The sequence below is a fragment of the Microtus oregoni genome, unplaced genomic scaffold, assembly GCF_018167655.1.
Source record: "Microtus oregoni isolate MIOR12 unplaced genomic scaffold, Mior012 000002F_ref0000024, whole genome shotgun sequence".
Taxonomy (NCBI): domain Eukaryota; kingdom Metazoa; phylum Chordata; class Mammalia; order Rodentia; family Cricetidae; genus Microtus; species Microtus oregoni.
This window is the reverse complement of record NW_024543061.1, coordinates 48983705-48997552: the sequence shown is the minus strand read 5'-3', so window position 1 is coordinate 48997552 and position 13848 is coordinate 48983705. Positions and strand designations below refer to the sequence as shown.

Below are 13848 nucleotides of genomic sequence, written 5' to 3'. Positions count from 1 at the left end.
AGTATTCATATTCTGAAATAAATAGGTCTTGGTACATTCATGTACCGAAGAGATTTTTAAAGCAAGCTGAGTAATTGGTCTTTCTTTTTAGGTTGATGCCTTTCCTCCCAATGGCTATGGCTTGTACAATATAGTGGGGAACGCATGGGAGTGGACCTCAGACTGGTGGACTGTTCACCATTCAGTTGAGGAAGCACACAATCCAGTGAGTATCTTGTAGAGAAGTCTTGGACCTTGATAGTGTGACACTTGTCCTCTAAGTAGGCAACAGCTAGGATTTCGTGTGTTTGTCTTGACATTATCCTCACATTTCCCTAAGGAATGCCACATGCATGTGTCTTTTTTCAGCTTTAGACTGCTGTACAAAAATGTCTTGTTTTGTGTCCCACTGGATTGTGATATTGATAACTATTTGGGGGCATTTACCACTGCTCCATATCAAAGTATGATAGATAAATGACCATAAAATTCTTTCGTGTTTTAATATTAACCATTAAGTTCTGGTAGATGATATTTTTTCATGAAACTCCTTGCCTGGGTTTTGATGGGTTCAATTTTGATTCAGCGGTGTTATTTGGAAAAAATGAGACTGGGTAGCTGTCGAGTCAGGGACCTGAGTCACTCAGTGGTTGTTTTGTGAACCTGTTTGTGTGATAGGAAAATGCACCATATTCCCCAGTAATAGAAGACCACCCTGTCCCTCTGAGTTTTACTTACTCTGCTTTGTAAAGAATGTTGAATGCAAATTTCCTGCCTCTAAAATTAAGCCCTCCAGTACTGCACATTAAAACTGAAATTTGAAATGAACATGTGTTTGGACAGCGCCTCTTTTACAAAGAACATCTTTGAATACTTCTTGTCTCTGAACACATTGGGGGTGGAATATGTAATAATTCCATCTCTAGCAAGCAGGCATTCGTCAATCTGACCGAAGAACAGTATGAAAACCAGCTCCCCGGTAATGCTCTGTGCTCAACCTTTGTAGTGCACAGAAGACAAAGAACATTCATTCTTTTCTTGTTCCTCCCTGGAAGGTTAACCAGTTTAGAGTCAATGAAAAACCTGTCGGACTCCATGCCTGGGGCCATTTTCAGAATGTGTAGATGAGTTTCTGTTTGATATGCTTGATTTTATTTCAACAGATAAATGTGAACTGTTCATGAATAATCTAGAGATATATATCTACTTTTTGGGGAGTGCAGATGAAAAAGCTGAGTGCTTTAGAAACTCTGTCCCCTTACCATTGTGGCGAGGCTGGTGGAAGTAGTGGGCAAATAACCTGTACCTTGAAGTAAGAATAAGATTGTGCATACTTGGGGAGTCTGTGATTGGGAGCAGCCACTCTCTCCCCTGGCAAGACGTGACTTGGCATTTGCTGTCAGAGGCAGAAATAGATTTTTTCCTGTCAAATTAAAGCATCTGCATGCTTGGAAGGGGCTGTGCAAGGCTCCAGAATTTTGGCACATTGTGAATGTATCTATCTGACCATCTGGCGTTGAGCTGAGTGCTCAGTAGCTTTCACTTTTATGGGCTTGACTTTCTTCTAAGGATTTGTAGAAAAATTTACATTTCCCTTTCACCAGTTGCAGGCTATTTCCTGGATGTCACTCTTAATCCAATGAAATTGTCCCATTTAGATTCATCCTTGTCCCAGTGGCCTCATTTGCTTTCTGATTTGATGGGTTGCAAGTCATCATTTTGAGAACTAAACCCCAAATCATTGATGACATCATTGAGATCTTTACAGCTCTGTTTATTCAGTAGATGAGCTGTCATCATTGTCTTTCATTAGTTACTTCATCTCTTGCATCAAGAATGGTCTTTGTGCAAAACAAATCTAATACTGCCGCTTTTCTATTTAAATTCATGCATGCATTCCTGCTTCCTTCCTTTCTTCCCTCCCTCCTTTCCTTCCGTTCTTCTTTATTGTTTATTTTTTGAGTTGTTGCACAGTCCAGGCTGACTTAGAGCTCATCATATAGCCCAGGCTGGTGTTGAACTCAGAAACCTCTTGCTTTTGCCTCCAGGGTGCTGCTGGACTTTCAGCTTTGTACCAGTATGCCTGGTTTTAAATGCTTTCTTACTATCTGCAAAATAAAGAAAGGGTACCTTTGGAATACGACTCTGAAAGCCAAAAATGGTTTAACCTTTGCCGCTGTCTTCCTCAGACTCAAGTCTCAGTTCTTTTTAAAACTCTCAACTGAAGTGTTAGAGAAGTCCAGAGGAGTGTAGAAAGCAGCACAACAGGAACCTGTAGAGCTGCCATTCTCTCTTTCTAACCAAAGGAAGAGGATAAAAGAGCAAAAGTTGTTCTTACCAGAACTTGGTGTTGTCAGTATTTTACATTTCAGCTGCCCCGATTCGTGTTTAGTGCTGTTTTGACTGTGTTTCTTCAGTCATTTAGAAGATTTACTTTCTAAAGAATTTTATTTTATGTGTATATGTACTTTGCTTGCATGTATGTGTGTGACCATGTGTTATGCTCATGGATGTCTGAAGAAAGCTTCAGATTCCCTGGAGCTGGAGTTAGATAGAGACTGTGGAAAGCTGCAGTGGGTGCTAGGGATTTAACCCAGGTCCTCTGGGAGAGGACAGCCAGTGCTCTTAACTGATGAGCTGTCTCTCTAGCTCTACTGTTATCGGTTTGCAATGTGTACGCCTGCTAAGAAACGCTTGATTAGCATGTCTGTGCACTCCTTTTGCCTTCGCTTTTTGGCCACATCTTGTTTTCACATGTACATTGCTATATCAGGAATTGAATTGGTCTTAATAATAAAAACCCGAGTGAGATATAGAGGCTAATGCTGAAAGAGCAGAGAAGCAGGGCAGCCAGCCACTTGTTCTTACCTCTACCAAATCCTCAGACCACATGGGCGATCCTGTCTCTAGGAATCCTCAGGATGAATGCTCTGACTGAATGCTGAGCTCCTGTCTCCTCCCACCTAATATTCCTCTCTCCACCCAGCCATATGCCTTCCTGTCTCCACCTCCCTAATGCTGGGATTAAAGGCGTGTGGCTCCATGTACTGGGATTAAAGGTGTGAGCCACCACCGCCTGGCTCTGTTTCTCTTTGCAACTGAATCTATCTAGTGTGGCCTAGGATGGCATTGACCTCACAGAGATCCATCTCCCTTTGCCTCCTGAGTGCTGAGATTAAAGGTGTACGCCACACTGCCTGGCCTCTATAGCTAACTAGTGGCTAACTCTGCCCTCTGATCCTCGGGCAGGCTTTATTTGTTATAGCACAAACAAAACATCACCACACATTGTTATTTTTGATTGAATACCAGACATTGTATGTGAAAAACTGTGGCAAGCTTTTGAGGTCTAGCTGGTGCAGTCTTTCTCTGGAGAGTCTTTATTTTTGATTCTGTGTCATATTAGCTTAATCAAGTTAGGGACTGAAGTGTCTGAAGCTGAGCTTTGCTCCGTCTCAAGCCTATTGCCAGTTCATCTTGGTTCCTCCGGGTACCAGTGGACACTCCTTGGAGGTCTGTGAATTCCAGATTGTTGTTTACTTGTGCTGTGAGTAGACAGGAAGTTGTCTCGCATGCACTGCCATCTGAGTTGCCAGGTCGCTAGGGAACCCCTTTTCTGGGATTTGTGCTCTGCAATTTTTACAGCTGTAAAGACTCTTGCTTGGTTTGATCAATTGCTATTTCTTTTTGAGGTTCTAATTTGTTTGCCTTTCTTCCCTAATGGCTTGTATATCTTTAGTGTTTGGCAAAGAACCTGGAGTAAAACCATTAACCTCATAATAATGTTAGCTCCAGATACTTCAGTCTCTGTTCAGACTCCAGGTGTGTCAGAGCAAAGATAGAAACAGACATCTTCATGGAGAGTTTTAGCCCCAAGACCCTATGTAAACATTTTGACCCAGAATCTGACCTCTTTAGTGCCTTGTGCTTGTGCTGGCTCCAAGACTAGCCCATAGCAAAACGTTTTAAAATTGCTTTAGAGAGCTTGGGGAAAGTCAGCTCTCTCTGTGCACAGCTTTATTCAGGAAATGCCTTTTTCTTATTCAGCGGCTTCTAGGGAGCAAAAGTTAATCATTAATTTTTTATTTTATTGGGCTGTCATCTATGGCAAAACAGGTTGTAGAAGCAGCCTGGCATGCTTTGTACACAAAGTCCCCAAAGAAAATAAGGTGTTTGGCCGTCTGCCATGAGGATCAGTTTAGTTTGCTTGTTTGTGTGTCCATCTGCTCGTCTGTTAGTCCTCTGTGGGTGCTTTCAGAGCACCGGCCCAGAAAACCCAAAGTGTGGCAGTTTGCTGTGATAATATCTTAACCACATAAAGCATACATGTTCCAAAAATATAATTTGTATTTTTTGTCCTCTTTTGCTTACATCTAGGCCCCATATTATCTGTGATAGTGCGTAGTGCTCTAAAAAAAAAGGTAGAGCTAAAAAAAGAAAAGTAGTGATTATTTAATGTTCTGATTTCCTACCCCTGCTTAGTTGCTATGGCTACCAGGTACCTTGCTGATGTGCAGCTGATGATGTGACGGGATAGTGTGATTTGTAGCATTTTTCTGATTCGAGGAGGAGCACAGTTGCATCTAGATGGGGTTGGTTGGTTGGTTGTTCTGAGATAAGATACAGGCTCTCATTCGGTAGCCCAGGCTGGCCTTGAAGTAAAATCCTCCAGCTTTTGCTGTGATTTCAGGAATGTGCCATCATGCCTGGCTCAGACAGCCAACCATCCCCTGCCCTACCCCCAGGAGGAGAGTTCTAGCCTTGGGATCACCAGGGTAACTTGTGTTTTCTAAGTCTACCCTGAACAACAGTGTAATGCATCTCAACTCACAACGTGCCTAAGCTTCTTTATGTATAGGTTAGAAATTAGAGTACCCACCTGATGAAGTTGTTGGGCGATTAGATGTGTTCATTATGAAACACTTTCTATTTCTGTGTCTCAAAAATATTGTTTTTCTATTGTTAAGCTGTGGTTTGACTCTCTAATTGGAATGTTGCTTGCGTCTGCCAGCAGAGATAATGGGGAATGTTGGCCTGGGGAAGCAAAGGGGAAGACAAATATACTTATGAATACCAGTTGTTTGCTATTCTCACCCCCTTGTCTTCAGTTGGCACATTCCTTACAATACAAGCCAAGCTCATGCTTCCATGCTTGTGACAATCCAGTGCAAACACGGTATGCCCAGACACATTCTTCCTCTCTTGCCTGCCAAGGCTTAGCCAGAGATTCTGTCAACATGGGCTTTGATCATAGAATAGTCTGTATAGCTTTGGGTGGATGAGGAATGTGTGTTTTTCTCTGGCATGTTTTGAGGTGGTAGGGAATTGGTTTGGTCAGGGAGGTTATAAGCCCATCCATTCTACCTTCTGTGACATGAAATGCTTGTACTTTGCTTGCTTCTAAGGACTCCTCTTTGAGCTCTCACCTATCTGTACATGGCGCATGAAGTGAACTGGGACACCTACCTGTTTTCTGCTCTGAGATCAGCAGGAATAGATCTGTGCTGGCTTTGTAGCCCTGCCCAGACACTTCTTCACGATTGCTTGATTGGTGCAGAGCTTAGACTGGCTTTATAATAAACCCTTCCACGGCCTCCTGCCCCTGCTTGCGGAACAAAACCACACGCTGCTGACTATCTTTTAGTCTTCCTCTGCCTGCAGGATGCCTTACCCTAGCCAGACTCCATCCACAGGCTCAGCTGCTCATCAAGCATACACTGAGAACCTAGTCTACACTAGAAACAGGAAGTTGCTTTGGAATTTTTGCCTGCTAGAAGACTTTTATTCATGTGTCTTGGTGAGAACATTCTGGAGTGTGAGAGCTCAAAATGAAGAAGTGTGGTTGTGTTAGTACAGTTCACTGATGAACAACTCGGACTACAAAGATGAAAAAGTGTGGTTGTGTTAATACAGTTCACTGATGAACAACTCGGACTACAAAGATGTTTAGTGAGTGCCAAGGGCAAACCAAGGTGGTTGTACTGTTGGCTTCTTGGGGCTTTCAAGAAAATAATTTTCAGAGTGTAGAAGGATATATGGGAGGATTTGAAGGGATGAAAGGTAAGAGAGAATCGTTGTAATTAAATTATAATCTCAAAAATTAAGAAATCATTGTAACTTTGTCCTAGTAGAAGCCGGAAATCCTGCTGGAGGAAGTGCTCATGGGTATCCACTGCCCTTGGTCACTGTGGTTCTGGGGTGGGGCTTTTCATCCAGCACAAAAGACCTGCTTAAGCACAGAAGTCAGTGCGAATGTATAGAGTTCCGGTATTTAGCACATTTGACTACATTTCCAGTGTGCTATAGGGTAGGAGGCTTCTCAAGTGGAAAGGCTGAATACTGTTTCTAATGCTGAGAAGGGGCATTTGTTTCCACTTCATCTTTAAAGTGCCATCTCAAACACTCACATTGCAACTTCCTGAGCAGGGAGCAGAACACTGAACTGTGCCCTCCCTGCCTTCTTTATTAGGGAGATCAGCCATGCAGGACTCGCTGAGAGCTCTGAAAGCTATGATCCTGCAGCCTCTTGCTAAAAACCTCCTGAGCAATAGCAACTCTCCACCACCTGAAGAACATTGCTCTATGAACCCTTCTGTTTAAGGTGCTCTGTCCAACCAAAAAAATTTCTGCTGGAACATCATTCCTCCAGTTCTCATTCTGCTTTTTCTCTTGACATGGAAGCTTTTCAGATTCCTGAAGGCAGTCTTAGTCTTACGTTTTTGGAGGTATATATACTTTTTTCTTCTATACTGTATCTAGGGTAAGTTACAATTGGGCCAATGCAGTTACCTTCTTCCAAACAACACTCGTGAGGATAAAAATGTCCAGAACACATACAGAAGCACACTGAATTGCTTGGAATTTTTTTTTTAGGATTTTTATTTATTTATTTTGTTTTTTTTGTTGTTGTTGTTGTTGTTTGTTATTTATTTTTAGGTGTTGAAAAAAATTTCTGCCTCCTCCCCGTTTCCCATTTCCCTTAAGGATTTAAAATTTGGGGAAATTTTAGTACACATTTTGAAGTACCTCGGAGGTAGAATCTATGTGTGAATATGAAATGCTTCCGTATCATATGTAGCTTATACCTGAAGGTGATTTTAAATACTATTTTAAACAATTTTGTATATTAGATAGCTTATGCAATTGAACAATCAGACTTTCAGCATACTGATACTTGAAGTGGGTGTTTTTTTTTTTTTTTTTAACCTGGGGGCAGCTTTGGGCAGAGGTGCTCGGCTTGTAGCAGCTTTTCTTTCAATGATTATCTCCAGCAAATATGGCTGTTTGTGAGTGGAGAGGACACTGAACAGAGAGAGCTGAAGTCAGAGCTCTGGAGCTCCAGAGTCAGCCCACATTTCCATAGTCCTCACTATGTTATGGGGCTGTCCCTGCTCTGTGGGATGACACAGGGATATAGTAAACAGGACTTGGTATCAAGAAGGTTTTTAGGGGGAAGCATTAGATGCTAAGCAAATGAAGGTCCGTTTGTGTGTGGTGAGATTTCTTGTGTGTGTGCTGGAGCCTGGATGGACCATTTGTTCTTGACTGTGGGAGCTGCGATGACATCTCTAGAAGAAGCCTTTAGCATGATAACAGCACATCATTCTGCTAGATCAGTGCGATCCAAGGATAAGAATGGCAGGGCCTGGCCTTTTAAGGAATTCTGGAGAAGCAAAGGTCCCCCTACCACAACGACACACACTGTTTATAGTTCCTCTGGTACCTGGAGCTATTGCTGTCTTCAGTTTATCCTCACCCCAGAAACATGGCATCTTAACTCTTTCCCGTGTATGTACATACTTGTTTCCTTTATCGCCTTTTCTTTCTGCTTTGTATCCCTACCCCCTTATGGGATAATTAGAAATGTACATAGAATTTCTTTTGACTAATCACTTAGGGTCTTTAGAGAGTGACTTACAAATTATGCTTCTTGCTTCAGTCTCCTCAATAACAAGACTCGTTTGAGCTTTCTTTTTCATAGTAAATGACACTTGGTAGAGAGTGCCACCAGTGTTGAATGAGAGAGCAGGGTTTTTCCGTGGGTGATTTGTTGTTCTCAGTGATATTGTTTCTGCTGCACTCACTAACAACTGTGCTTAAGTAATGGAGTAGAGAGGTCAGTAGCTGTGACTCCATTTGCAGTGTTCAAAATGCTACAAGGCCAGCGGTGAGTCATCTCATCCTTGTTGGGCTTAGTCCTTCATCTGTTGTCCTGGTTGTTTTTGTCAACATGACACAAGCTAGAGTTATCTGGAAAGAGAAATCCCAATTGAGAAAATGCCTCCATCACATTGACCTGCAGGCAAGTCTGTGGGATTTTTTAAAAAGTGATGATTGATGTGGGAGGGCCCAGTATACCCTGATCAGGGGATCCTGGGTTGTGAGCAGGCAGAGTGAACCGTGGCGACTCCCTCCCCTAGATGTCCCTCAGTGCTGGAGTGTGATCTGAGAGTTATAAGTAAAATAAGCCCTTTCTTCCTCATGTTGCTTTTGGTCATGGTGTTTTATCACAGAATAGAATCCCTAACTAAGGGGCTGGAGAGATGGCTCAGTGGTTAAGAACACTGGCTGCTCTTCCAGAGGATCTGGGTTCAATTCCCAGCACCCACATGGCTGCTCACAACTATCTGTAATTCCAGTTCCAGGGTATCTAACAATTTCACACCAATTCACCTAAAATAAAGTTAAATAAATTTAAAAAAAAAGAGAGAGAGAAGAAACCGTAACTAAGGTATCTATAAATTGCCTTAAGGATGTATCTAGCTGTTCTCAAGGAACAAGCAATGTGGGTAATCATTGCTGCTGGTTGATAAAGTAGGCAAGCATTGAAGATGCTGCAGCTGATGGTCAAGCAGTTGGGAAGATGGCTTTGAAATGATTCAGGTAGATACATGTATTCAGGTCTGTATACATGTATGTAGTAGCTTTGGGGAAAGAGGATGAAATCCTTTGATTCTGACCCTGCTCTGTGACAGAAAAAGAACAACAACAACAAAGATCCATCATTGTTATCTTGTGTGAAAAAGAAAGACTATAGCTGGGGAGGGGGGTGTCCTGTTTTTGTGGCAAAGTTACAGACTCAGCAAAGGCACTCAGCAAAAGAGAACTAATTATCATTTCTAAGGACCCCCCAGGGAGAACATTTCCTTTATCATTTCTAAGGACCCCCCAGGGAGAACATTTCCTTTAACCAAATTCTTCCCCCTGCAGCTCCTCTTAATGGTATTTCTCTGCATTTGTTGAACACCATTATTGGGCATTTGGTCTGAGCTAGTGGGAAGCACCAGGATCACAGGCCTTGGCCCACAGAGAGTGAGCCTCATAATTCCTGATTGTGGATCCTTAGCGTTCATGAGGCATTGGGTAGTTTTGTTCCATGGATGCCTTAGAAGCTTAGGAGCCAAAGCCCAGGTATGTAGTGTGGGGTGATCAGGCCTGCTTTCCCTCCCACCTGGCTCCCACATGGTTAGCTTTGCACCCAAAATAACAACACACAAATTGTATTCTTTTAAACACTGCCTGGCCCATTAGCTCTAGCCTCTTACTGGCTAACTTGATTAACCCATTTCTAATTATCTGTGTAGCACCACGAGGTGGTGGCTTACCGGGAAAGATTCAGCATGTCTGACCGAGGTGGCTGGCTCCATGGCAGTCTGACCTCACTTCCCTTCTTCCCAGCATTCTATTCTGTCTACTCCACTCACCTATGTTCTGACTTATCAGGCCAAGCAGTTTCTTTATTAATTAACCAATGAAAGCAACAGATAGACATATGACCTTCCCACATCACAGGTACATAGTTTCCTTTTGAAGATGGCTTATGCCTTTCTTGTCCTTTCATGAGCCTGACTAGAGCTGTGGGGACAGGAAGGGACTATCAGAGCCTCTGACTTTGGCCTCCTTAGTTTGGTTCACAATTTTCTGACAGAGGACTGGACACTGAATTCTGGGTGAAACTTGGGCTTTGATCTTGGTTAAGTTGCCTGTGGCTATGTGGTGACATTTTTGTTTGTGATTTAACAAATAAAGCTTACCTGACTATCAGAGTACAGAGCTTGCTACACTAGTTAGTCATAGAGGGCAGGTAATGGTGGCACATACCTTTAACCCCAGCTCTTGGGAGTTCAAGGCCATCCTGGACTACAACAAGATCGAATCAGTCTAGAAAAGAATGAGAGCCAAGTGGTGGTGGCTCATACCTTTAATCCCAGCACTAGAGAGGTGGAGACAGGAATATAAAGCAGGAGGAGACAGGAGCTCAGGATTCAGTCTGAGGTTTTGTAGATACGGCATTCAGTCTGAGGACTTGTGGAGACAGGATACCCATTCAATCTGAGGATTTCATAGAATTAAGAACTAGTGGCTGCCTGCTCTGCTTTTCTGATCTTTCAGCTTTCACACTTAATATCTGACTTCTGATTTTTATTAATAAGACCAATAAGAATTTGTACTATATCGCTGCTTTTTCTTATCTTGGTAAGGATAGAGAATGGGGTACAATCTTTTTTTCTCAGCTCTTTATTTCACCTTTTTTATGTTTATTTCATTTTTAAAAATTTTACTCCTTTTCATGTTGTATGGATGTTTTGTTTATATACAAGTCTGTGCACCATGTGTGTGCTATGCCCAAGGAGGCCAGCGAGGGCATTGGATCCCTTGGAACTGGAGTTACAGTGAGTGTAAGCACCTGGTATGGGTTCTGGGTACTGAACGTTAATCCTCTGCAGTAGCAGTTTATGTTCTTACCCATGGATCCGCCTTTCCAGCCCCATGCTATTTCTGTTGAGAGACTTGCTGACAGTGTCCTGGATGTGCATGATGATCACCTTCCCTTGATGTTTCTGATATCTTTCTTAGACTCTACATGATGACAAGGTGTTTGATATGGGCCTTTGCCCATTCATTCCTGGCAGGCTCCTTTGGACTTCTTGGGTTTGGATGTCTACTTCCTCTCTCAGACTTGAGAAGTTTCCAGCAATTAATTCTTTTCTTTTCTTTCTTTCTTTCTTTCTTTCTTTCTTTCTTTCTTTTTTGAGTGTCTTTTTTTCTAAATTTTGTTTTATTGAGCTATATATTTTTCTCTGCTCCCTTCCCTCCCTCTGCCCTCCCCTTCTACCCTCTCCCATGATCCCCATCTTCCAGTTTACTCAGGAGATCTTTTCTTTTTCTAATTTCCATATAGATTAGATTCATGTATGTCTCTCTTAGGGTCCTTATTGTTGTCTAGGTTCTCTGGGATTGTGAATTGTAGGCTGGTTTTTCTTTGCTTTATGTCTAAAAGCTACTTATGAGTGAGTACATATGATATTTGTCTTTTTGGGTCTGAGTTACCTCACTTAATATAATATTTCCTAAATCTATCCATTTGCACACAAATTTCAAGATGTCATGTTTTTCTGCTGTGTAGTACTCCATTGTGTAAATGTATCACAATTTCCTTATCCATTCTTTGGTCGAGAAACATTTAGGTTGTTTCCAGGTTCTGGCTATGACAAACAATGCTGCTATGAACATAATTGAACACATGTCCTTGTGGTACAATTTAGCATCCTTTGGGTATATACCCAAAAGTGGTATTGCTGGGTTTTAAGGAAGGTTGTTTCCTGTAACATGAAAGGGGCCAGGCTTGTTTTGTTGGGGTTTTCTGTCCCGCCCAGTACTCTACAACTGTTTAGCCCCAAAGAAAATCACACATAGGTCTCCATAAATTATAAGCTGATTGGCCCATTAGCTCTATCCTCTCACTGGCTAACTCTCACATATTGATTAACCTATTTTTCTGATCTATGTTAGCCATGTGGCTCAGTACCTTTTACCAGTGGGGCAGATCACATCCTGCTGCTTCAGTGGTCTGGGCAGGAGTGGGAGGAATCAGCTTCCTCCTTCCCAGAATTCTCCTTTTTTCATTACATCATTTCTACTTCCTGTCTAGTTTTCCTACCTATATTTCCTGCCTGGCCAATCAGCGTTTATTTATAACATGATTGACAGAATACAGACAATTCTCCCACACCAGTTTCCTAATTTTCTGAGAAATCACCATACTGATATCTAAAGGGGCTGTACCAGTTTGCACTTCCACCAGCAATGCAGGAGTGTTCCCTTTACTCCACAACCTCTCTAGCATAAGTTGTCATCAGTGTTTATGATCTTGGCCATTCTTACAGGTATAAAATGGAATCTCAGAGTTGTTTTGATTTGCATTTTCTGATGGCTAAGGATGCTGAGTATTTCCTTAAGTGTGTTTATCAGCCATTTTTGATTCCTCTGTTGAGAGTTCTATGTTTAGGTCTGTACCATATTTTTTTTATTGGATTATTTATTCTTTTGATGCCCAATTTCTTGAGTTCTTTGTATATTTTGGAGATCAGCCCTTTGTCTGATGTGCAGTTGGTAGAGATCTTTTCCCATTCTGTAGGCTGCCGTTTTGTCTTGTTGACCATGTCCTTTGCTTTACAGAAGTTTCTCAGTTTCAGGAAGTCCCTTTTATAAATTGTTTCTCTCGGTGACTGTGCCACTGTGATTATATTTAGGAAGTGGTCTTCTGTGCCAATGTGTTCAAGTGTACTTCCCACTTTCTGTTCTATGAGGTTCAATGTGGCTGTTTTTATATTGAGGTCTTTGATCCATTTGAACTTGAGTTTTGTTCATGGTGATAGATATGGATCTATTTTCATTCTTCTACATGTTGATATCCAGTTATGCCAGCACCATTTGTTGAATTTGCTTTTTTTTTTTTTACATTTTATGTGTTTTGCTTTTTTGTCAAAAATCAGGTATTCGTAGGTGTGTGGATTGATATCTGGGTCTTTGATTCGGTTCCATTGGTCCTCCTGTCTGTTTTTATGCCAATACCAGATTGTTTTCAGTACTGTAGCTCTATAGGGTTTGAAGTCATGGATTGTGATGTCTCCAGAAGTTCCTTTATTGTACAGGATTGTTTTGGTTATCCTGGATTTTGCTTTTCCATATGAAGTTGAATATTGTTCTTTCGAGGTCTGTAAAGAATTTTGCTGGGATTTTGATGGGCATTGCATTGAATCTGTAGATTGCTTTTGGTAAGATTGCCATTTTTAGTATGTTAATTCTAGCTACCTAAGAGCATGATGTCTTCTTCAATTTCAGGGCTTCTACTTGTTTGGTTAGAGTTACTCTGCGGAATTCTGTGCTAATATGAAGGGTGATATTTCTCTGATTTCTTTATCAGTCAATTTATCATCTGTGTAAAGTAGGGCTATTGATTTTTTTGAGTTAATCTTGTATCCTGCTACATTACTGAAGGTATTTATGAGTTGTAGAATTTACTTGGTAGAGTTTTTGGGGTCGCTTATATAAACTATATCATCAGCAAATAGTCAGAGTTTGACTTCTTTTCTGATTTGTATCCTTTTGACCTTCTTTTGTTGTCTTATTGCTCTAGCTAGAACCTCAAGAACTATATTGAATAGATATGGAGAGAGTGGACAACCTGGTCTTGTTCCTGATTTCAGTTGGAATTGCTTTGAGTTTCTCTCCATTTTGTTTGATGTTGGCTGTTGGCTTGCTGTATATTGCCTTTATTATGTTTAGGTATGTTCCTTGTATGCTCGCTCCAAGACCTTTATCATGAAGGAGTGTTGTATTTTGTTCAAAGGCATTTTTAGCATCTAATGAGATGATCATATGTAGGTTTTTTTTTTAATTCAGTTTGTTTATATGGTAGATTACACTGACAGATTTTTATATGTTGAACCATCCCTGAATCTCTGGGATCAAACTGATGTGATAAGGTAGATGATTTTTATGATGTGTTCTTGGATTTGGTTTGCCAGTGTTTTGCTGAGTATGTTTGCATCAGTGTTCATGAGTGAGATTGGTCTGTAATTCTCT

At 41.4% G+C, this 13848-nt stretch overlaps 1 protein-coding gene across 1 annotated transcript in view; it reads left to right on the top strand.

Annotated features, from left to right (window-relative positions):
• Positions 1–13848, top strand: part of Sumf1 (sulfatase modifying factor 1) — an 84110-nt gene that overhangs the window by 43194 nt on the left and 27068 nt on the right. The window contains exon 7 of the mRNA XM_041637277.1: positions 92–205. Within this exon, the coding sequence (XP_041493211.1) occupies positions 92–205 (114 nt within the window). The remainder of the gene's footprint in view (positions 1–91; positions 206–13848) is intronic.